This window comes from Ornithorhynchus anatinus, chromosome 14 (genome assembly GCF_004115215.2).
Source record: "Ornithorhynchus anatinus isolate Pmale09 chromosome 14, mOrnAna1.pri.v4, whole genome shotgun sequence".
NCBI lineage: Eukaryota > Metazoa > Chordata > Mammalia > Monotremata > Ornithorhynchidae > Ornithorhynchus > Ornithorhynchus anatinus.
Genome location: NC_041741.1, coordinates 50,673,305 through 50,696,921, shown reverse-complemented (window position 1 = coordinate 50,696,921; position 23,617 = coordinate 50,673,305). Strand labels below are relative to the sequence as shown.

At 54.8% G+C, this 23,617-nt stretch overlaps 1 protein-coding gene across 4 annotated transcripts in view; it reads left to right on the top strand.

The window, feature by feature from the left end:
* Nucleotides 1-23,617, top strand: part of GRAMD4 (GRAM domain containing 4) — a 105,662-nt gene that overhangs the window by 26,388 nt on the left and 55,657 nt on the right. The window contains exons 2-4 of one of the 4 annotated variants that reach the window (XM_029078804.2): nt 3,045-3,636; nt 11,847-12,057; nt 20,369-20,489. In XM_029078804.2, coding sequence (XP_028934637.1) covers nt 11,896-12,057; nt 20,369-20,489 — 283 coding nt within the window. In that variant the 5' untranslated portion in view covers nt 3,045-3,636; nt 11,847-11,895. Of the gene's footprint in view, nt 1-3,044; nt 3,637-6,774; nt 7,102-11,846; nt 12,058-20,368; nt 20,490-23,617 lie in introns of those variants that run through there. The other 3 variants (XM_029078801.2, XM_029078803.2, XM_029078802.2) reach the window with 3 other exon arrangements.

Here is a 23,617-nt window from a genome sequence, read left to right as displayed (position 1 = left end):
TGTACATAGTAAGCGCTCAAAAAATACAATTGACTGACTGGCGGTTAGTACGGAGTTTAGTTCAGTGCTTGAGTACTCCGCGCACAGTGAGCGCTCAATAGGTATGACTGAGGTGGGGGCCCGCCGGCTCTGGGGCAGATGAAACAGCGGAGAGGTAAGATCACCATCTCCTCCTCCTCCTCTTAGAAACCAACCCTTGGATGCTATTGTATTTATTGAATGCTTACTGTGTGCAAAGCACTGTACTAAGCACTTGGGAGAGTGCAGTACAGCAACAGACACATTCCCTGCCCACAGCGAGCCCTTGATGGGACAACCACGCTGGCGTCGGAATGAATGCGTGGAGCTCACGGGGTGGGGGGCCGGGCCGGGGGCCGGAGCGGCTATTTAGCCCGAGCACGCCTGCAGTCGGGCCGTGAATTACAGAGGAGTTAGCCTGTTTGTGTGCCTGTCTTTCCAAAAGACGCGAAATGGTTTGAAATGAGCATCTGCCGGGGAAGGACGTCGGCGGAACCCGCCCGGCTCTTTTGCGGAACGGCCATGTGACGGGCTGGATGAAAAGTTGTGTGTGTGTGTGTGTGTGTGATTCATCTGGGTGATTATGTGTCTCCCACCAAGAAGCCCCTTTACGCAGCCTGACCATGGGCGTCGATCTGAGGTCTGGATGGTGGGGCGAGATGCCAGAGCGAGAGCGGGTAGTAATCATCGTGGTCTTGGTTCAGTGCTTACTATGTGTCAAGCTCCGTGCTAAACGATGGGGGTAGATTCAAGATCATCAGGTCCCCTATGGGGCTCACAGTCTAGGTAGGAAGGAGGGCAGGGATTGAGTCCCCATTTTGCCGATGAGAGAACTGAGGCACAGAGAAGTGAAGGCACTCGCCCTAGGTCTCCCAGCAGACGGGTGGTGTTGCCGGATTTAGAACCCAGGTCTTCGGAGTCCCAGGCCTGTGCTCTTTCCACTAGGCCACGCTGCTTCTCAAGATTTGAGAAGATAGATTTGAAAATGCGGTTGGCCTCTTCCTGCCTTTTGTCTGTGAGAGGAGAGCGCTTGCGTGCGTGTGTGAGTGTGAAGAGGGGGCTGGAGGGGGCGGATCTAGAGGGAAGGGGGATGGGGAGGAGATAACGTTGGCATTTGTTAAGCGCTTACTATGTGCAGAGCACTGTTCTAAGTGCTGGGGTAGATACAGGGTAATCGGGTCGTCCCACGTAGAGGCTCACGGTTAATCCCCATTTTACAGATGAGGTCACTGAGGCACAGAGAAGTGAAGTGACTCGCCCACAGTCACACAGCTGACAAGTGGTAGAGCCGGGAGTCGAACCCTTGGCCTCTGACTCCCAAGCCCGGGCTCTTTCCACCGAGCAGGTGGCCGAGATGGGCGATGCGGGTCTTCTGGATCCCTCGAGAGGATTTGAGACCCCTCTCAGTAGCTGCTCTAATAAACAATACTCTTGATTGATTGATTGATTAGTAAAGCAGTGTGGCTTAATGGGAAGAGCCCAGACTTGGGATTCAGAGGACCTGGTTCCCCTTCATTCTGTAAGCTCACTGTGGGCAGGGAATGTGTCTATTAGATCTGTTATATTGTTATATTATACACTCCCAAGTGCTTAGAGAAGTGATTTGCTTTCAGGAGGGGGTCAATAAATACGCTTGATGGATTCTCACCCCGACAGCACGGGCTTGGGAGTCAGAGGTCATGGGTTCAAATCCCGGCTCAGCCACTTGTCAGCTGTGTGACTTTGGGCAAGTCACTTAACTTCCGTGTGCCTCAGTTACCCCGTCTGTAAAATGGGGATTAAGGCTGTGAGCCCCATGTGGGACAACCTGATGACCTTGTATTCTCCCCAGCGCTTAGAACAGTGCTTTGCACACAGTAAGCGCTTAACAAATGCCTATTATTATTATTATTATTCTGCCAGTTGCGTGCCAGTGTCGGGCAAGACGCTTCCCTTCTCTGCCCCTCGGTTTCCTCGTCCGTCAAATGGGGGTCCAGTACGTGTTCTCCCTCGCACTTAGTTTGGGTGTCCCGTCTGGGGCAGGGGTCTCTACGCTGTAAGTTCATCGGGGGCAGGGACTGTGTCGGTTTATTGTTGTATTGTGCTCTCCCAGTGCTTAGTACGGTGCAGTGAGGGCTCAATAAATGCGATTGAGTAGAGTTGAAAGGGATCGTGTTGGGCCTGACCATCTTGACGATCTGACCCCAGGGCTCGGTGCAGTCTTGGCGCGCACTAAGGGCTTAACAAATGCCATCGCTATTCATTATTAACGAAGAAACAGAGAGCACGGCGTAGCAACTGGAACCTCTCACCCCGGATCCCGTCACCGGTCCCCCTCCCGGGACTCCCGCGACGGGGTCAGTTCCCGAAAACAGGGCCACGGCAAGGGACGGAAACTCGTCCCTCGGGAAGATGGGGGAAATCGGGCCCAGGCAACGGGAAGCCGGTAACTCCAAGCTCTTTACCTGAGAGCAGCCTTGTCCGAAAGTCTGGGATCTTTTTTTTTTTTTGGTGGTTTGTTTTTTAAATGGAATTTGTTAAGCGCTTACTACGTGCCGGGCTCTATACTGAGAGCTGGGGTAGATCCAAATTAATCAGGTTGGACACAGTCCCTGTCCCACTTGGGGCTCACAGTCTTAATCCCCATTTTACAGGCGAGGGAGCCGAGGCCCCGAGAAGTGATGTGACCGGCCCCGGGTCCCGCAGAGGACCGCGACAGGCCCGGGATTCGAACCCAGGCCTTCCGACTCCCCGGCCCGGGCTCTTTCCACTAGGCCACACTGCTTCTCCGGTGGTCCCGCTTTGATTTTCCCAGTGGGGAGAGGCATCAGGTCTCGTGTTCTCCTCCCCGTAGGCGCTCCGACCTAGTGTCATCGAGGACGGTGGTGTCGATGTGGTTTTTGAGTGAGCGACATCTTTTTTTACTGCCCGCTTGCAACCTATAATAAACGACTCTTTAAAAAGCCGGTTTTGGCCTTTTAAGGAAGCTTGATCTGACAGGAAGTGGTTACTGGCCTCCCACACGCTTTTTTTTTTTTTTTCCCCAGCTGTCCACCGACGGCTTCGAGACTCACAGAGAAACTCCTATTTGGGCTTTAGGACAAACCCGGCCCAAGGCCGGGACAGAGCTGGACGGGTCAGTGATTCACCCCAATCCATCCGTCTCCCAGCCGCCCTCCGGAGCCGAGCTTCATCGTCCCCGCGTCGTCCTTTGAAGCGGACGGGACCCGGACAGGGGCTTCGGGGCGAAATACTTTCGGGCCCGCTCGTTCCAGCCGGGTGGAGATCCGTGATCCCGGACAGCCGACGGAGAGGCGGACCTGGCGGACCCCAGGGTCCTCTAGACCATAAGCCCGTTCACGTGTCCGGCTCTGTTGCCTCGGCCTCTCCCAAGCGCTTAATACAGCGCTCTGCACACAGGAAGCGCTCAATAAACGCAGTTGAGGAGAGGAAAAACTCTTCGTCTACCGCCCCGAAATTCCTCACGCCGCCGATTGTTTTGTAACCAGCCTGTTGGTTGGGGCTGAGTTTTATCAATCAGTGAGGGGTATTTCTTGAGCACTGTACTGAACACTTTGGCAGAGCAGCGCTAGAGAAGACGATCCCCGCTTTGAAGACTGGCACAGTTTAGCAGGGCAGGTGAGCGCCCAGTAATTTTGGATAGGAGGAAAAAGAAAGTGATTATACGAACGAACGAGTGCTGAAATACTGATAGAGTATGTAGCGTAGCAGGTTGGGAAGCATCGTGATGTAGTGGATAGAGCCCGGGCTTGGGAGTCAGAAAGTTATGGGTTCTAATCCCGCCTCTGTCACTAGCCTGCTGTGTGACCCTGGGCAAGTCGCTTCACTTCTCCGTGCCTCAGTTAGCTCATCTGAAAGCGGGGACGTGGGACAGAGACTGCGTCCAGCCCCATCTGCTTGTGGAGAAGCAGCGTGGCTCAGTGGAAAGAGCCCGGGCTTGGGAGTCAGAGGTCATGAGTTCGAATCCGGCCCTTGCCACTTGGCAGCTGTGTGACTGTGGGCAAGTCACTTAACTTCTCCGTGCCTCAGTTCCCTCATCTGTAAAATGGGGATTACCCGTGAGCCTCACGTGGGACGGCCCGATGACCCTGTATCTACCCCAGCGCTTAGAACAGTGCTCGGCACATAGTAAGCGCTTTACAAATACCAACATTATTATTATCATTATCCACCCCAGCGCTTAGTACGGTACCTGGTGCGTAGTAAGGGCTCAACAAATACTATGGTTATTATTTTTATTATTATTTAATAAGCGCACGCTGTATGCGAAAAGCTGGGGAAAAATACCCGTGGTCCTCGATTCCCTCCAGTGGCTCAGAGTCTAAGAATATATGTGGACGGAAGAGCTGCAGGTGGGTTTGAATGCCTTAGGGCCGAGGTGGTAATTGGTAGAGGCTGACGTGAGGAGAAGAGACCTAATCAGGGATTTATTTATTTGTATTAACGTCCGTCTCCCCCTCTGGACTGCGAGCTCATTGTGGGCCGGGAACGCGGCTGCCGATGCTGTTGTATTTACTCTCCCAAGCCCATAGTACGGTGCCGTGCACACAGAAGATGCTCAATAAAGCCTCCCGCGACAGGTGGCGTTTTAGCAGCTTGAGAAGCAGAGCGGCTCGATGGATAGAGGACGGGCCTGAGAGTCGGAAGGACCTGGGTTCTAATCCCCGCTCTGCCACATTCATTCAATAGTATTTCATTCAATAGTATTTATATAGCGCTTACTACGTGCAGAGCACTGAACTAAGCGCTTGGAATGTACAACACGTGTCTACCATGTGATTTTTGGGCAAGTCATTTAATTTCTCTAAGCCCCAGTTATCTCGTCTATAAAATGGGGATTAAGAGTGTGAGCCCCACGTGGGACGGGGACTGTGTCCAATCTGATTAACTTGTTTCTACCCCAGTGCTTAGAACAGTGCTTGACACAGAGTAAGCGCTTAACAAGTACCCTAATGGTAATTATTATGATTAAAGAAGCAGCGTGGCTTAGTGGAAAGAGCCCGGGCTTGGGAGTCAGAGGTCATGGGTCCGAGTCCCGGCTCTGCCACTTGTCAGCTGTGTGACTGAGGGCGAGTCACTTAACTTCTCTGTGCCTCAGTTACCTCATCTGTAAAATGGGGTTTAACTGTGAGCCTCACGTGGGACAACCCGATTACCCCGTATCTACCCCAGCGCTTAGAACAGTGCTGTGCACATAGTAAGCGCTTAACAAATACCAACATTGTTATTATTACCTGCCTTTAAAAAAATAAGGTCCTGATTCCAGAAACAGGGCCACCTCGGGGCCACCGATCCAAACTAGAAAGAATGTTTGTTTTTTTAAAAATGGTATTTGATGAGTGTCTGCTATGGGTCAAACACCTTTCTAAGCACTGGGGCTTGGTCGGTCACAGTCCGTGTCCTACCTGGGGCTCACGGTCTAAGTAGAAGGGAATAAAGGCACCAGACTCAAATCCTCACATCAAAGCAGCCACTTTGGAGGAAAGGATGATCTTGGGCTTCCTTGGAGATTTGCAGATGGGTGTGGCCATGTGGGGAGTTTGCCTGGATTTGTTTTTTTAATGGTATTTGTTAATCACTTACTAAGTGCCAGGCACTGTTCTAAGTGCTGAGGTAGCTACAGGCTAAACAGGTCGGACACACGGTCCGTATCTCACATGGGGCTCGCGGTCTTAATCTTCATTTTGCAGATGAGGGAACTGAGGCCCGGAGAAGTGAAGTGACTTGCCCAAGGTCACACAGCAGCCTAGTGGAGGAGCTGAGATCGGAACCCAGGTCCCTCTGACTGCCAGGCCTGTGCTCTGGCCACTAGCCTGAACTTCCCCTCGTCACCTGATGGTTCTAGAATCTGGCCGGGGAGGGAGGGGGGAAGAAACCTCAGAAGGTCATCTTGTCCAGCCCTCTGCCTTCAGCCAGCTTTGTGCTCAACCCTCACTGGCCAGACGAGTGAGAATAATAATAATAATAATAATTATGGCACTTGTTAAGTGCTCACTATGAGCCAAATGCTGTTCTAAGCACTGGGATGGACGCAGATTAGTCAGGTTGGCGCAGTCCTGTCCCACATGAGACTCACGTTCTTAACCCCCATTTTACAGATGAGGGAACTGAGGCACAGAGAAGTGAAGTGACTCGTCCAAGCTCACCCAGCAGGCGTGTGGCGGAACCGGGATTAGAACCCAGGTCCTTCCAGGCCCCGGGCTCAATTCACCAAGCCAGGCTGCTGCTTTCGGCAGGAGACCCCGTGGTCCGCTTTGGGTGGGAGTCCCGAAAAGTTGCCCTCCCTCCTTTCCTCTCTAAACTTGGGGCCGGGGTTTCGGGGCCTGAAGGAGGGCAGAGCAGAGGGCTTAGGGGACTGGCAGGTGCCCGGGAAAGGCAGCGTGTGACTCTCTCAAGGGGCCGGCGTTCCAAGCAGAGTAGTCATTCATTCATTCAATAGTATTTATTGAGCGCTTACTATGTGCAGAGCACTGTACTTAACGCTTGGAATGAACAAGTCGGCAACAGATAGAGACGGTCCCTGCCGTTTGACGGGCTTACGGTCTAATCGGACGGGCAGATTAGAGGAACCAGGATGGTCTTAAAGAGTTTATTAGGACAGATAGGACAGCCAGCGACGATTTGCCAAGTATTTCATTCATTCCGTCGTATTTATTGAACGCTTACCCTGTGCAGAGCGCTGTACTAAGCGCTTGGGAGGATACATTCGGACAATAAACAGATATATTCCCTGCCCGCAACGGGCTTACGGTCTAGAGTGTACGTAGCTTACCGTCTAAGGATTTCCCGACCCAAAAGGGGAGAGACAGAGAAACCACAGTCGCGTCCCCGGGAGCGACCCCTTCCCTCGTTCCCCCCGACCTCCCCGCCGGCCTTCGGGCTCTCGGGCCCGTCCTCTACGAGAGCAGCCGGGGACTGCAGTTGGTCTTCAGGAGCCGCGGTTCTTCCTTCCAGGGCATCACCAGCACTTGGAACTCACACTGGAGCTAGCCGAGGGACGGACGGACGGACAGAGAGTCGGGACGGGCCGCGGCGGATGTCCCACCCTCGCCCGAGTCCTGTCCAGCCTCCCTCCCTCGTCCGGTCAGTGCTTGCTGCGGCGTCCGTCTGCGTGCCGGAGCTCCTAGCGCCCTCTCCGTATCGTTTCTTAGACCTCTCGGGTCCTCGGTCAATCAATCGGTGATATTTATCGAGCGCTTACTATGTGCGGAGTACTCTACTGAGCGCTCGGGCGGGTCCGGTACAACAGAATAAGCGGACCCGTTCCCTGCCAATAAGGAGTTTCCAGTGGAGAGAAGAGCAGCCTCGCACCTCTCCGCTCCGTCAGCTGACTTGCCGCTCCCCACACCCGCCTCTCCCCTGATCCGTGGGTGCGGGTGTTTCTCTTTTCCTTCTCCTTCCTCTCCCCCCAACCCCCCTTCCTCCCACTCCCTCCCGCTCTCCCATCTGCTCAAACTCAGACGAGCGGATAGGCTCCCAGAGCTTTTCCCCGTTCTGCGTAAGATGATTAGGATGGGGGTCGGAGGAGCAGAGAGGCGCTTGAATCCCCCTCGTCCAAACAAGCGTTTGCGAGCGCCCCCGTTCCGAGCGTTAGGCCCCTCCTCGCACTGGAAACCATTTTGGGGTTGGGGCAGTTCAGATCTCTGCGTGGGAGCCCTGCCCTCTGCTCACCTGGTTTTCCGGGCCCTGGACGAGGCTACAGTTGGCCGGATTGGGCGTCGGCGTCCTCGCTTCCTTCCCGCGGTCGACACTGTCCAGGACCACGGTCAGATAGTAGAGCATCCCCGCCACCACCTACACCCGAGGCAGGGCAGCGGTCAGCCCACAGCGGGGACCCCTCCCCCTGCCACCGGCCCGGATCTCCCCTTCCTCGGGGACGCCCGCCCGCAGAGACGGCGAGATGGGCGGCCGGGCGGGCGGAGGGCACGGGGCAGGACCGTCCCGAGACCAGGAGCCACGGAGACAAGGCGGGAGCCGCTTGGCTAACCCCGAAGCTTCCGGCAGCGAGGACCGACCCAAGGTCACATACGTAGCGGCGTGGCGGAGAGAGCACGGGCCCGGGAGTCAGAAGGTCTTGGGTTCTGATCCCGGCTCCGCCGCTTGTCTCCTGTGTGACCTCGGGCAAGTCGCTTCGCTTCTCCGGGTCTCAGTTCCCTCATCTGTCAAATGGGGATTGCGACTGTGAGCCCCAAGGGGAACGGGGACTTTGTTCAACCAGATCTGCTTGTATCCACCCTAGCGCTAAGTACCGTGCCTGGCATATAGTAAGCGCTTAAACAAACACCACAATTATTATTATTATCATTATTATGATCTCAGAGTTTCCCAGCCCGGAGGGGGAAGCCCGTTGCCCTCCCTGGCCAACTCCCCCCTCAAGCACCCGACGTCTCCACCTTGCCTTGCTGCCCGAGGTGCCCCCCGCCTCATTCCCGCTCTCCTTTTCTGCGTCCCGCCCCGGGCTTCTGCCCCTTCCCCAGCTCCGTCACCTGCGCCTGGGCCTTGACGACCCGCGGGGTTGAGAAGTAGAAACTGCTGTTGCTGTCCCGGTTGTAGCTGTCCAGGGCCACCTGGGCCAGGTCCTGCACCTCGGGGGCGGACACGTCCAGCGTCAGCCGCCTCCCGGGCAGGCCGAGGGAACGGCAGGGCAGCGCCCGCAGCCCCAGCGGCCCCAGCAGCAGCAGCAGCAGCAGCAGCAGCGACGGCCGAGTCGGTGGGGTCGGGCTCCTCCGCGTCGGCATCGTCGTGGCGCCCCGGGGTGCCGGCCTAACGTGGGAAGACCTCTGCCCAGCGGCCTTTTATTCCCCCGAGGTACCCCGCCCCGGCCAGGATCGCTCCCATCTGCTCCGGCCCACCCGCCGCCTTCAGGTGCGGTCGGGGACATCTGGCCCGTTGAAGGAGTCGTCTGTTCTCTCCTTCCTTCTCCCGCCTCCCCCGCGCTCTCCCTCCCTCGGCCCCTCCCGGCCAGGTGGCACACCGTTCCGTCTCCCAGCGAGGGTCCCTCGGCGCGAGGGAGCGGAGCCGAGCCCCTGCCCCGGGAGGGGCAGGCTGCTCCTCTGAGATCCCGGGCTGGGACGGTCCCCCTGGATCCGCAGCGGACCCCGGACGTTCCCTCCCCCGGCCCGGAACGCCGAGGGAAGGGCCGGGCGGCGGTCACGGTCCGCGGGTCCGGATCGCGAGGACCGCTGCCGGCGCCGGCGGGGGTGGGTCACTGAACGCGGCCATCTGTTGGCCGTTCCCCCGAGGGAGGGAGGTCTGGGCACCTGCCTCAGCGGCCCCCGTTTTGGAAGGAAACCCGGGCCTGGGGCCTGCGGTTTTACTACCTCCGTCGTGGCCGCTCAAGAGATGATAGGCCCGGGTTGGCCTCTCAGTGTAGTACCGCTGAATGAATGAATGAATGACTAGTGGCTGGAGCGTAGGCCTGGGAATTAGAAGGTTGTGGGTTCTAATCCCAGCTCCACCACTTGTCTGCTGTGTGACCTTGAGCAAGTCAGTCACCTCATCTGTAAAATGGGGATTAAGATTGTGAGCCTGATGTGGGGCATGGACAGTGCCTGGCACATAGTAAGCACTTAACAAATACACTCTTATCATTATTCTTATTATTATTAATGGGAGGGCAGTGGCCCAGGGATGGCAGGATGTGCTGGATGTTAGCCCAGCGAGAGCATCACCCCGAGCTGCCCCAGACAGATACCCCGCAGTCTTGGCCGCCGGCACGGGGTGGGCGGCGGCGGAGAGCGTGGCGGATGGGTAGAGGCGGGGCCGGAGACGAGCGAGGAAGAGTAGAAAGAGGAGAGGGGATGGGGGTCTTCTGAGCGGAGGAAGCCAGTCCCGGGTTTCATTTGTTGGGCGACAACCCGCCAGCAGTTGGGTCCGGAGGGATCTCCTGGCATCTTCCCAAATTCATTCATTCGTTCAGTCGTACTTATTGAGCACTTACTTTGTGCAGAGCACTATACTGAGTGCTTGGGAGAGCACAATACAACAATAAGCAGACACATTCCCTGCCCACAACGAGCTTACCACCTCGAGTAGGGGAGACAGAAATGAATATAAATAAATTACAGATATGGACACGGAGTAGCGGAGAGAACACGGACCTGGGAGTCAGAAGGTCATGGGTTCTAATCCCAGCTCCACCACTTGTCTGCTGTGTGACCTCGGGCAAGTCACTTCAGTTCTCTGGGCTTCGGTTACCTCATCCGTAGAATGGGGATTGAGACTGTGGGACCGGGACTACGTCCAACTCGATTTGCTCGTATCCACCCCCGTGCTCATTACACCTCCTAGCACATAGTAATCGCTTAATAAATACCATCGTCATTATTATTATAAGTGCTGTGGGGCTGGGAAGGGGGTTGAAGTTAGGGCGACCCAGAAAGGAATGGGAGAAGAGGAAAGGGGACCTTAGGGAAGGCCTCTTGAAGGAGATGGCCTTCAGTAAGGCTTTGAAGGCGGGGGAGAGTCATCGTCTCTTGGATTTGAGGAGGGAGGGCGTTCCAGGCCAGAGGCGGGACGTGGGTGAGAGGTGGGCGGCAAGATAGACGAGGTCGAGGTGCGGTGAAAAGATTGGCGTTAGAGGAGCAAAGTGTGTGGGTTGGTTGGTAGCGCGGTGAGGTGGCAGGGGGCGAGGGGATTGAGGATTTTTAAAGCCAATGGTGAGGAGTTTGTGTTTGAGGCAGAGGTGGATGGGCAACCACTGGAGGTTCTTGAGGAGTGAGGAAACATGGCCTGAACGGTTTTGTAGAAAAATGATCGGGGCAGCAGAGTGAAGTTTGGACCAGAGTGGGGAATGACAGGAGGCTGGCAGGTCAGCAAGGAGGCTGATGCGGTCAGCCTGGCGGGAGAGGGGGAGTGATAAGATGGAGCCAAAGAGAACTCCCGGCCGGGGATCCCAAGGCCGGTTCCCAGTCACCCGCCGAGATCCCCATAGGGATTGAGAGGTGGATTTGCGGCAGCCCCGCGTTGGCAGCTGGGCCACGTGGCAGAGAGGGCCTGGCGAGCTCAAGCCGGCCTGCGCTGGACACCTGCCACACACCGGCTTTTCTTGGCTCCGAGTCAGCAGCGGCGACCGGGGATGGATGGCGGGCCGAGCCCGCACGCGCACACGGGGGCGGTCGGAAGGTGGGCTGCGGGGGCCGGGTCGGCTTCCAGCAGGCACGGCGGGTCACCGCAGCCGGCCTGGCCCGGCCCCCCAACCCAGCCCCCGGCACAGCCTCCGCCTGAGGAGCTGGGACCTCCTGGGGGGCTGTGGGGTGTGACCAGGTGACGCAGGGCAGGAATAATGGCTTCCCTTTCACTCTGGTTTGCTGGGCCTCGTGACGCAGATTTCCCTGCCCGCCAGAGCTGCGGGGTGGTGTTGCCCAAGCCTCAGGCTGCCGCCCGTTGGAACCCAGCCCCCCGATCTTTCAGCTGGACTTTCGGTGACTTTAGAGAAGCGGCACGGTCTGATGGGTAGAACGGGGGCTTGGGAGTCCGAAGGATCTGGGTTCCAGTCCTGGCTCCGCTACGTGTCCTCTGGGTGACCTCGGGCAAGTCACTTCTCTGGGCCTCGGTTCCCTCCTCTGGAAAATGGTGCTAAGACTTGTGAGCCCCACGTGGGACAGGGACTGTGTCCGGCCTGATTAACTTGTATCGATGTCAGCGCTTAGAACAGTGCCCGTCGCAGAGTTAGCGCTTAATACCGTTTAAAAATAAAAAAAAACCCCAAACAAAAGATAAAAAACAACCCAGCCCCAGATGACCGAGTAGCCGCCCCGGGTCGTTTTCCTTTTCTTTCTCTTTCTGGGATGACTGAGTAACCTCTCTGCGTTTTCCTTCTCTTTCAGGGACTCTAACCGTCATGTTAAGGTAAAGCAGAGAAGCTCAGTGCTGAACATGCTAAAGAGGTTAGACAAAATAAGGTTCAGAGGTCACAAGAGAGATGACTTCCTCGATCTAGCCGAGTCTCCGAACGCTTCAGACAACGAGTGTGGAGATGAGATTCCCCTGAAGATCCTTCGGACGGCCGCCAGAGACCACGAGGAGCTGAGAGACCCTGTGAGTCTACCCGGCGGCCAGCGGGAAACGGCGGGTTTCCGGATCCGGGGTAGCCGGGCGCGTGGGAGGGGTCCGGGGTGGGACCCCCGCCTCGACCCCCTCCCGGCGTCTAGTCGGTCACTCAGTCGTATTTACCGAGCACTTACCCGGCAGCGAGCGGGAAAGCTGGGCCGGCCTCGGAGCGAGGCGGGAGAAAGACGCTCCGGTAGCGCTTATTTGGTGGCGCTTATTATGATGTAGTTGACGTCGAACTGACGGTGACTGCCGGCGCCTATTAGAGCAATTCGCAGTAGACAGAGTCTTGTTGGTAACAAATAGCAGCAGCAGCAGCGTGGCTCCCATTATGATATAGTAGACGTCGTCCCGGAAGCCACAGGAGCAGCAGCAGCAGCCTGGAGATGCCTAGAATTCATTCGGTCATATTAATAGAGCGCTTACTGTGTGCAGAGCACTGTACTAAGCGCTTGGAAAGTGCAGTTCGGCAGCAGATAGACGATCCCTACCCAACGACGGGCTCCCAGGCTAGACTACGGGCTCACAGTGTAGACAACGGGCTCACAGTCTATTACAATTACAGAGTCTATTACACAGTCTATTACACAGAAGCTGTGTAATTACAATTACACAGTCTATTACAGAGAAGCAGCGTGGCTCAGTGGAAAGAGCACGGGCTTTGGAGTCAGGGCTCATGAGTTCGAATCCCAGCTCTGCCACTTGTCAGCTGTGTGACTGTGGGCAAGTCACTTAACTTCTCTGTGCCTCAGTTCCCTCATCTGTAAAATGGGGATTAAGACTGTGAGCCCGACGTGGGACAACCTGATTCCCCTGTGTCTACCCCAGCGCTTAGAACAGTGCTCGGCACATAGTAAGCGCTTAACAAATACCAACATTATTACAATTATTATTAAAAACTACGGTATTTGTTAAGCACTTATTCATTCATTCAATATTCATTCAATAGTATTTATTGAGCGCTTACTATGTGCAGAGCACTGTACTAAGGCTTGGAATGTACAAATCGGTAACAGATAGAGACGGTCCCTGCCCTTCGACGGGCTTACGGTCTAATCGGGGGAGACGGACAGACAAGAACAATGGCAATAAATAGAATCAAGGGGAAAAACATCTCATTAAAACAATAGCAAATAAATAGAATCACTTACTATGTGCCAAGCACTGATCTAAGCCCTGGGGTAGATACAGGGTCATCAGGTCATCCCACTCGGGGCTCACAGTCTTAATCTCCGTTTGACAGATGAGGTCACTGAAATACAGAGAAGTGGCTTACCCAAGGTCATCCAGCAGACAAGTGGCGCAGGCAGGATTAGAACCCACGTCCTCTGACTCCCAAGCCCGGGCTCTTTCCACTAAGCCACGCTGCTTCTCTAGTAGTAGACGTCATCCTGGTAGTGACAGAAGCAGCGGCAGCCTGGAACCAACCTGGGACTCAATTAGATTTTATTTTTATGAATGAGGAGAAGCAGCCAACGAATGGCAATAAGCCATTTTCTCCGGAAAATCGAAAGCATCGAATGATTGACAACCCTTGAGGATCCCCTCCCTCAAGCAGGGGCAGGGACAAATAGCAGTACTTTCCCCTCTCCCCCGCATTTTGCTTTTTATGGTATTCCTTAAGAGCTTACTCTGTGCCAGGCACTGTACTAAGCGCTGAGGGAAATACGAGCTAATCGGGTTGGACACCGTCCCTGTCCCACATGGGGCTCACAGACTTAATTCCCATTTTCTAGATGAGGGAACGGAGGCCCAGAGAAGCGAGGTGACTTGGCCAGGGTCACCCTGCAGACAAGAGGCAGAGCCGGGATTAGAACCCCAGGCCGGGGCTCTATCCACTAGGCCACGCTGCTTCTCTTCGTCTTCGACCTTCTAAGACAGAGAAGCAGCGTAGCTCAGTGGGCTTGGGAGTCAGAGGTCATGGGTTCGAATCCCGGATCTAACACTTGTCAGCGGTGTGACTGCGGACAAGTCACTTAACTTCTCTGTGCCTCGGTTCCCTCGTCTGTAAGATGGAGATTAAGACCGTGAGCCTCATGTGAGACAACCTGATGACCCTGTATCTACCCCAGCGCTTAGAACAGGGCTCTGCACATAGTAAGCGCTTAACAAATACCAACATTATTATTAAGACCTGAGCTCGCCGTGGGAAGCAGCGTGGCCTACTGGAAAGAGCACGGGTTTGGGAGTCAGTAGGATCTGGGTTCTAATCCCGGCTCTGTCACTTGTCTGCTGTGTGACCTTGGAGGAGCCACTTAGCTTCTTTATACTTCGGTTCCCTCATCTGTACGATGGGGATTCATTCGATCAGTTGTACTTATTGAGCGCTTCCTGTGTGCAAAACACTGTCCTGAGCGCTTGGGAGAGTACACTATAACAATAAACAGACATATGCCCTGCCCATAACGCGTTTACGGTCTAGAGGGACTCAATCCCTGGTCTCCCTCCTACTTAGACTGTGATCCCTATGTGGGACCTGATTAGCTCATATCGACTCCAGCGCTCAAGTACTGTGCTTGGCACATAGTAAGCACTTTACAGATACCCCAGGAATTACAAACCCGGAGCCTCTTATCGCCACTGATCTCTCTGTCTCAAAGTTGAAATTCCAGCCTTCACCCTTCCCAACGTGCCCTGAGGAACTCGAGGAATCGGAAAACAAAAACCCGTTAGAGGTTTGGGAGGGCAGACGGTGCCCCCCCTGAGAATAGAGGTCTTCTAAAGGGCAAACCAGAGTATAGAAGCGCTAGCTTCTGATGAATATTTTTCCTTTTCTTCCCCCACTAGGGTTTTCTTGTTCCTTTAAGATTTGGGAAATAAGGGAATCCGTCTTTCTTTAGGATCCCGAAAGGTGCCCGGAAGCTCTGGTTAACCGCACAATAATACTAATGGCAGCACTTACTTTGTGCCGAGCACTAAACTAAGCACTGGGGTCAATGCCAGATAATCAGGTTGGACAACAGTCCCTGTCTCACGTGAGGCTCGTAGTCTAAATAGGAAGAAGAACAGGTATTTATCCCCATTTTACAAATGAGGAAGCCGAGGCACAGGGAAATGAAGTGACCTGCCCATTGTCACACGGCAGTCAGGCGGCGGAGTCGGGATTAGAACCCAGGTCCTTCTGACTCCCGGGCCCGGGCTCTCTCCACTAAACCACGCCGCTTCTCATCCATCTCTTGGGTAGATCCCAAAGCCGACCCCTCGGGGAGGCTTCAGCAGACCAAACCCCGCCTCACGTCCGGTTCCCCGACGACGGCATGAGCGGCCCCGCTGTCGGCCGTCTTGCCCTCTCCAATCGATGGTATTTATTGAGCCCTTCCCCTGGGCAGAGCCCTGTACTAAGCACTTGACTGTGGTTTTCGTTAAGCGCTGACTATGTGTCAGGCGCTTTACTACGCGCTGGGGCGGATCCAAGCAAATCGGGTTGGGCACAGTCCCTGTCCCACGTGGGGCTCACAGTCTTCATCCCCGTTTTCGTCGCTTGGGAGAGTACGACAGAGTAGAGTGGGAAGACACGATCTCTTCCTACATGAAGCTTAAGGCCTAGAAAGAGTTTAGAGTCCAGGTGGGAGCTTGCAGGCCCCAGGATCTAGCGGAGGAGTGTTTGGAAGGCAGCTCCACGGCGGAGAAGGTGTGCGTTGCGTGACGGAATGCCTCGGATTTGGGGTCCGGGCCCGTGTCTCCCGTTGAAGTCCTGCCCCATCCCGGAGGTCACCCAGACCTTACACGGCGCAGGCAGCCGGGGACTTGAGGCGTGTTATAAACACCTTCAGAATACGTGAACGCGTTCCCGACGAGGGAGAAGAAAACCAGCCGGCTGCAGTGTTGGATTCTTTTTTCGGCCAGAAATAACCAAGTGGAGCTTGTTGTCATAAAAGCGGCAGAGAGGAATCTGCTTTTTATAGAGCTTCTCATGGTGAATAGCCCATCTTCCCAACCGTTTACTCCCCGCCCCCGCTTCTTCCCCTTTCCCCCGCTAAAGAGGGAGGAGGGGAAAGGAGATTTTTAGCCCTCTCCTTTCACGCCCCTCACCTCGGCCCCCAAAAGGTTCCACACCTTATGTGCTCAAGCGCCTACTGATTCGCGGGGAGAAGCAGCATGGCCTAGGCGTCAGAAGGACCTGGGTTCTAATCCCAACTCTGCCCCTTGTCTGCTGTGTGACCTGGGGCGAGTCACTTCACTTCTCTGGGCCTCAGTTACCTCATCTGGAAAATGGGGATTAAGACTGTGAGCCCCATGTGGGATATGGACTGTGTCCATCCCGATCATCTTCTGTCTACCCAGCGCTTAGAACAGTGCCTGGCACATAGTAAGCACTTAACAAATACTATTAGAAAAAAGATGCCGCAGATCGACCGGCTTGGGTAGTTCAGTTAAAAATGGAGAAACCCAGAGTCTCAGAGCAACCTTAGTGTTCTCTCTCTATTCTACGCGGCAAATACGGCACTTTACAGATTTGTACAGATCAAACGTGGGAAGCAGCATGGGGTAGTGGATAGGGCCTGGGAGTCAGAGAGTCATGGGTTCTAATCCCGGCTCCGCCACTTGTCTGCCGGGTGACTTTGGGCAAGTCACTTCACTTCTCTGTGCCTCAGTTACCTCATCTGTAAAATGAGGATTGAGGCCGTGACCCCCCCCCCCCCCACCCCGTGTGAAGGCACTGTGTCCAACCCAATTTGCCCCAGCGCTTAGAAGTTTCTGGCACATAATAAATGCTTAAATACGATTTTTATTATTTTTATAATCGATAATAATAAACATATGGGGGGGTCTTCTCCCCATGTCATTGCGAGAACCTCTAGGCAACCCGCTTATCATGTTTAAAGGAGAAATTTCACTTGGGGTCGTGAAAGGATAAGACAGGGCTGGGGATACAAAGTCACCAGAAATCAGACCCGCTTCTGTCTCTGAGGGCCAACGAAAATTCCCTCCACCAGTCAGAAAACGTAGGCAAGGGGTGTTCTAAAACTTCCACAGTCCACTGGCCACAGAGAAGCAGCATGGCCTAGTGGATAAAGCAGGGGCCTGAGAGTCAGAAGGACCTGGGTTCTAGTCCTGGCTCGGCCACTTGTCTGCTTTATGACCTTGGGAAAACCACTTCACCTCTCTGGACCTCAGTTACCTCATCCGTAAAAAGCGCTGGGGGAGATACAGAGTAATCAGGTTGACCCGCGTGAGGCTTACAGTTTTAATCCCCATTTTTACAGATGACGTAACTGAGGCCCAGAGAAGTGAAGTGACTTGCCCACAGTCACACAGCTGACAAGTGGCAGGGCCGGGATTCGAACCCATGACCTCTGACTCCCAAGCCCGGACTAGAGAAGCAGCGTGGCTCAGTGGAAAGAGCCCGGGCTAGGGAGGCAGAGGTCGTGGTTTCGAATCCCACTCTGCCACTTGTCAGCTTCACTTCTCGGTGCCTCAGTTACCTCATCTGTAAAATGGGGATTAAAACTGTGAGCCCCACGAGGGACAACCTGATCACCTTGTATCTCCCCCAGCGCTTAGAACGGTGCTTTGCACCTAGTAAGCGCTTAACAAATACCACCATTTTTATTTATTTTAAAAAGGGGATTGAGACCGTGAGCCCCACGTGGGAAAGGGACTGTATCCAACCTGATTTACTTGTATCTACCCCAGCACGTAATACAGTGCCTGGCGCATAGTAAGCGCTTAACCGATACCATAATTATTACTATAGCTGTTATTTTTATTATTATTATTATATTATTAGATAAGTGATTGAGGTGGTGTTACAGAGTGGCAAGGAGCTACAGTTGTCCCATCTCTCCTTTCCTGTCTCGTGAAAACCTCCCTGGGCTTACCTGTGGATAAACTGGCCCGTCGTCCGGCATTAGACGGAAGCAGTAGTAAGATCCCGGGCCTGGGAGTCAGAGGAGCTGGCCTCTAATCCTGGCTCCGCCTCTCCGTGACCTTGGGCAAGTCACTTAACTTCTCCGGGCTTCAGTTTCCTCATCGTAAAATCGGGAATTCAATCCCTGTCCTCCCTCCTGTTCAGAACTGGAAGCTCCATGAGGGACAGGGACCGTGGCCGACCTGGTTAACTTATATCTATCCCAGCGCTTAGAACAGGCCTTGGCATATAGTAAGCGCTTAAGAAATGCCATGATAATAATAATAATAACGATAATCTCCCCGGCAGCGTGTCCCCAGCCCTGCTCTGATACGACACCAGATACTTCTGTGTCTGTCTCTGTGACATTTTTGGCTCCGAGCCTCGGCGGCTTGGGCTGCGGGCCACACTCAGTTTGGAAGGGACTCACGAAGACTCTGGATGGAGTCCTTGAAATTTCCCAGCATTTCAGAGCCCCGGAACATTTCTCCTCTGCTTCCCTCTGCCTCTCATCGCCTCCCTCCCTCCCCCTCCTCAGCAGTGGGTGGCGTTGATCTCCTGAAGGGTGAAGAGGAGGCGGGCACTTTTCTCCTCGCTTCCCCAATGCCCGCTGTTTTCTGGACTCCTGCTGGCAGAGGGGGGCCGAGAGGGTTGGGATTCATTCAGTCATTCATATTTATCGAACGCTTGTTGTGTGCAGAACACTGTACTAAGCCCTTGAAAAGTACAGTGCAGCGATAGAGACGATCCCTCCCCACGACGGGCTCACGGTCTAGAAGTTGGGGGGATTCATGCGTTCGTTCAGTTCGATTCCGACAGCAAAACGGATTAATCCTCCGGGGTAGTTAGAGAAATAGCGTCGCCCAGGGGATAGGACACAGGTCCGGGGGTCGGAAGGACCTGGGTTCTAATCCCAGTTCCGCCACTTGTATGCTGCGTGACCTCGAGCGAGTCACTTTACTTCTCTGGGCCTCAGTGACTTCATCTGTAAAGCGGGGATGAAGATTGTGAGCCCCATGTAGGATATGGACGGTGTCCAGCCCCGTTAGCTTGTATCTGTTTATTGTATTGTACTTTCCCAAGCGCTTAGTACAGGGTCCTGCACACAGTGTGCGCTCAGTAAGTACAGTTAAATGAATGAATGAATGACTGTCTACCACATTGCTTAGTGCAGTGCCTGGCACATAGTAAGCACTTGACAAATACCGTTATTATTACTATTTATTAGTTCCCGAAGCAGGCTGACGGACACTGGATATTTTCGGGAGGCCTTTGGGCCCCCTCCATCCCGAGGGTTCTGAGTGGAGGGAGACCCAGAGGACCCCAAGAGAAGTTTAGAACTGTCCCCCTCCCAGCTGCACCTTGGACGTTCGCGTCCCCGAACCCCCGACCACCTCGGCACCTCTCGGCTCCGGTGCCGACCTGCAGATCCGTGCGGAAGCGTGGTCGTTCGGGACGGGGATTCTCTCACTCAGTGACAGGATGACCGAGATGTCTGGAAACGGCGAACTCCTCCCCCGTCCAAAGGAGGGCGGTGTAGAAACCCACCCCGACTCCCCCAGTCGCGCTGACGGGAGGAGCCGTCGACACCGAGGCCTGAAAAGATTGGGCGCCGTCCACCCTCTTTCGAGGCCTCTCATGGCACTCCGCCTCCGCTGCCTGCGGATGCGAGAAATGTGCGTAACCGCCGGCCCGATTTGCCCCGGACGGCGGCGGCCTCCCCTCAGCCGTGCCCCGCGGCCCTTCTCCCTTCGCCGGGAATACCGGGCCTCTCTCTTCAGAGCCTGGTGGCGGCCTTGATTTCCCCCGCCACAACATCCGTTTTCTCCCAGCTGCAGCCTCCCTGCGGGGAGAGGACGGGCAGGGGTGTCACCGGGGTGGAGAGATGAAATCCCAAGCCGAGAAACCAGGCAGGTGTCTCAGTCCCGCGGCGTTCTTTACGGAACGCCACCCGGTCCTTTCAGCCAGCTTTCGCCGTTGCCCCGCCTGCTTTAGGCCGCCAGAGGAACGGTCCTTGGGTTGAGGGCGGCTCAGCGTTTTAACCTCAGGAGGGGGAGGGGCGAGCCAAGGAGCTCCCCGCTTAGAGAATCCATCTCTCGAGGCCTCTCGCTGGCATCGGCGTCCGCTTACCTCACTCGGGGCTCGGATCTTCGGGAGGAGTCGCGGCGAAATCGGCCTCGCCCCAGCCCCGGGGACGAGCCGGGGTCCGGAGCCGCGCTCCCCCGTCCGAGGCCGGCCGTCCGGCCGTCGGGAGGGAGGACCGGGGGCGCGGGATCCCCCGGGTCGGTTGTGGCCTCTCCTTGGTCGTGAAAGGCGAGCGCGGCCCCCCGTCTGCCCGGGCCTCTCCCCTCCTCCTCCGGCTCCCACCCGCTCGGCCCGGTACGGACGGGATGCTCTGAGGACCCCTTCCCGTCTGAGCTCCTCGGTGGCTTCTCTCCTTTTTCCCAGGCTGGTACGGGGACCATCATCATGGCGTCGGGGGTCCAGGATTTTAACCGAACCGAGTCGGACAGATTAAACGAGATCAAAGGTCACCTGGAGATCGCCTTACTGGAAAAACACTTTTTGCGTAAGTACCGGAGAAGGCCGTGGAGATGGAGGCCGGGAGGGGACGGGGTGGGGGAAAGGGGTAACCTCCTTTTCTGCTGCTGCTGCTGCGATGCTGTCGCCCGAGTGCGGGGGAGTGAGGGTTAATTCTGGGAAATCGCATCTAACCCGGTGATGTTAATGCCTGCTGCCAAACACACTCCGATCAGCAGACTGCACTCGGGCCTGGGCCCTCTGGGCATTTGGCTTCGGCCCTTCCCTTAGCCCCACAGCACTTTCAAAGAGCTCAGTACAGTGCTCTGCACACGGTAAGCGCTCAGTAAATAGGATTGACCGACTGACGTAATCATTCAATAGTATTTATTGAGCGCTTACTATGTGCAGAGCACTCATTCGGTCATATTTATTGGGCACTTACTGTGTGCAGAGCACCTGTACTAAACGTTTGGAAAGTACAATCGGGCAACAGATAGAGACAATCTCTACCCAACAACCAGCTCACAGTCTAGAAGGAGGAGGCAGAAACAAAGCAAAACAAGTAGCTATACATTACATATTATCAATCATTTATTTATATTAACGACCGTCTCCCCCTTGACGCTGTAAGCTCTTTGTGGACGGGGAACGTGTCTGCCAACTCTGTTGTATATTGCATTGTACTCTCCCAATCACTTAGTACGGGGCTTCGCACCCAGTACGCACTCCATAAATACGATTGGCTGACTTATGTACGTAGCTATACGTCATGTATTATCAATCATTTTATTTATGTTAACGACCGTCTCCCCCTCTAGACCGTAAGCTCACTGTGGACAGGGAATGTGTCCTCCAACTGTTGTATTGTGTCGTACTCTCCGAAGCGCTTAGCGCAGGGCTCTGCACATAGTACGTGCTCAATCAATCCCATCGATCGATCATCTGGTGGTCTGGCGAGCAGTTTTTAAAGCCCCGTCTGCTCTCATCGTTAGGCTTCCGACGTTCCGGCTCCCCTAAAATCCCAAAGAGATCCGTCACCGTGACCAAAGATCTGTGCTTGTACTTGGGCATGGAGTGGAGATGTGTATGCGTTGGGTGAGGCCGGGTCTGAGAAGGAAGCGGAATTTGCAAACTCCAGAGAGAGAATAACGTTCCCAACCTGATTTAGCCCGAGGAGACCGGGTCTCAAAGCTATGGTGACAGAAATGTTCGAGGATTTTTGAATATTTGTGCCGGGTAGAGTTAGTTGATTAATCGGTCCATCTCCTGTTATTAATACCATTCCTCCCGGCTCTGCCGCTTCTCTGCGACTTTGGCCAAGTTGCTTCACTTCTCTGTGCCTCAGTTACCTTATCTGTCAAATGGGGATTAAGACCGTGAACCCCATGTAGGACAGGGACTGCATCCAACCCGATTTGCTTCTATCGATCCCAGTGCTCAGATCAGTGCCTGGCACATAGTAAGTGCTTAGCAAATACCACCGTTATTATTATTGATCCATTTGGGGGTAGTTGAGGAGGGAAGGGTCTATTTGGGGGTAGTGAAGAGGAACCTTCTTTGAGAAAGGTGTGAGTGTGGTGTTCATTGGCCAGGACTCGGTGCTATGTGCTCTGAAGACTCGTGGTGACTCGATGGGGATTCCAGAGAAACTGCTGTTCTCCGGAAAAGCGGCCCCCTGGGAGCATCCGCCGGTTGAGGGGCCCTGGAATACCGTCGGGAAAGCCGCGGCCGAGAGGGGCCCAGCCTGGCCCTACCTCAGGGGTGTGACCGATCGGGTCTTAGGGGTGGTTGAATCCGACGGTCCCTGTTGGACCCAGGGCAGGCGGATCGTCTCTGATCACTTCTGTCTGGAGACGGATAAGCTGGTGGAAAGGCTGGTTGCCCTGGTCCCGGAAGCTACAACGGAGCGGGGATCATTCTCATTTTAAGCCCCGGCACGGCTTTGGAGTGGTTGGCGGCCAGCGAGCCGGGCCGGTTGGCCTCAGGGGACTCCCCGTGGGCTGCCCGTGTAAAAAGCTGGGGGTCAGGGAAATGCACCTCCAGTACTCAACCAATCCATCAGTGGTATTTATTGAGCGATTGCTGGGTGCAGAGTACTGTCCTAAACACTTAGAAGAGTCCAATACAACAGCATCGGCCGACATTTTCCCTGCCCACAACAAGCTTACAGTCTAGAGGGGACACTCAGTAAGTCTGAGTTAGATCAATTATTCGTTCTTATTGAGCGCTTACTATGTGCACGGCACTGTCCCGAGCGCTTGGGAGAGAACAATACATCAGAGTCGGTGCCCGTATTACCTGTCCGTGACGAGCTTCGAAGGGTGTTTGACAGGTTTTGATCTGCGGACTGCTATTTTCTCCCACTTCACCCACGTGATCTCTACCCCTTCCGCCCCGCCAGCCCCTCCGGTGGCGTTTATTGAGCACCTGCTGAGGACCAGGGCACCACACTACTTTCCGGGGAGAGTGCAGCGGTAGCGAGACTCACTTTCCTGCCCTCCGGGAGCGTCCAGTCTAACGGGGGAGACGGGTGAACATCATTTTCAGGTGGCGAAACCCGGGAAAGAACACGTATGATTGAGGAGGTTGTAATAATAGGAATAATTATGGTGTTTGTATCCACCCAGCAGAAATCATATCTGCTGGGTCATATCTACCCGGCAGAAATAGGCAGCTGAACGGGTCATCGAGTGTTCCGATGGAGAGGTCAGTAATATCGAAGGAAAAAATCTGTAGACCTCTGGATGAGAGGACTGAGGATAGGAATTTTCCTTTCCTTTTGGGTAACGCTACGGCTAGAGGAGGCGACCCAGGAAGTTCTTAGCTGGGACAGAGAAGCAGTATGGCATAGTAGATAGAGGACGAGCCTGGGAGTCAGAAGGTCATGGGTTCTAATCCCGGCTCTGCCACTGTCTGCTGCATGGCCTTGGCCAAGTCGCTTCACTTCTCTGGGCCTCAGTTACCTCATCTGTAAAATGGGGATTAAGGCTGTGAGCCCCATGTGGGACGGCGACTGTGTCCCGCCCTGTTTGTATCCACCCCAGCACTTAGTACAGCGCCTGACACATAGTAAGCGCTTAACAAGCTCCCCCTCTAGACTGGGAGATTGTTGTGGGCAGGAATGTGTCTGTTTGATGTAATGTTGTTTATAATGTTGGTATTTGTTAAGCGCTT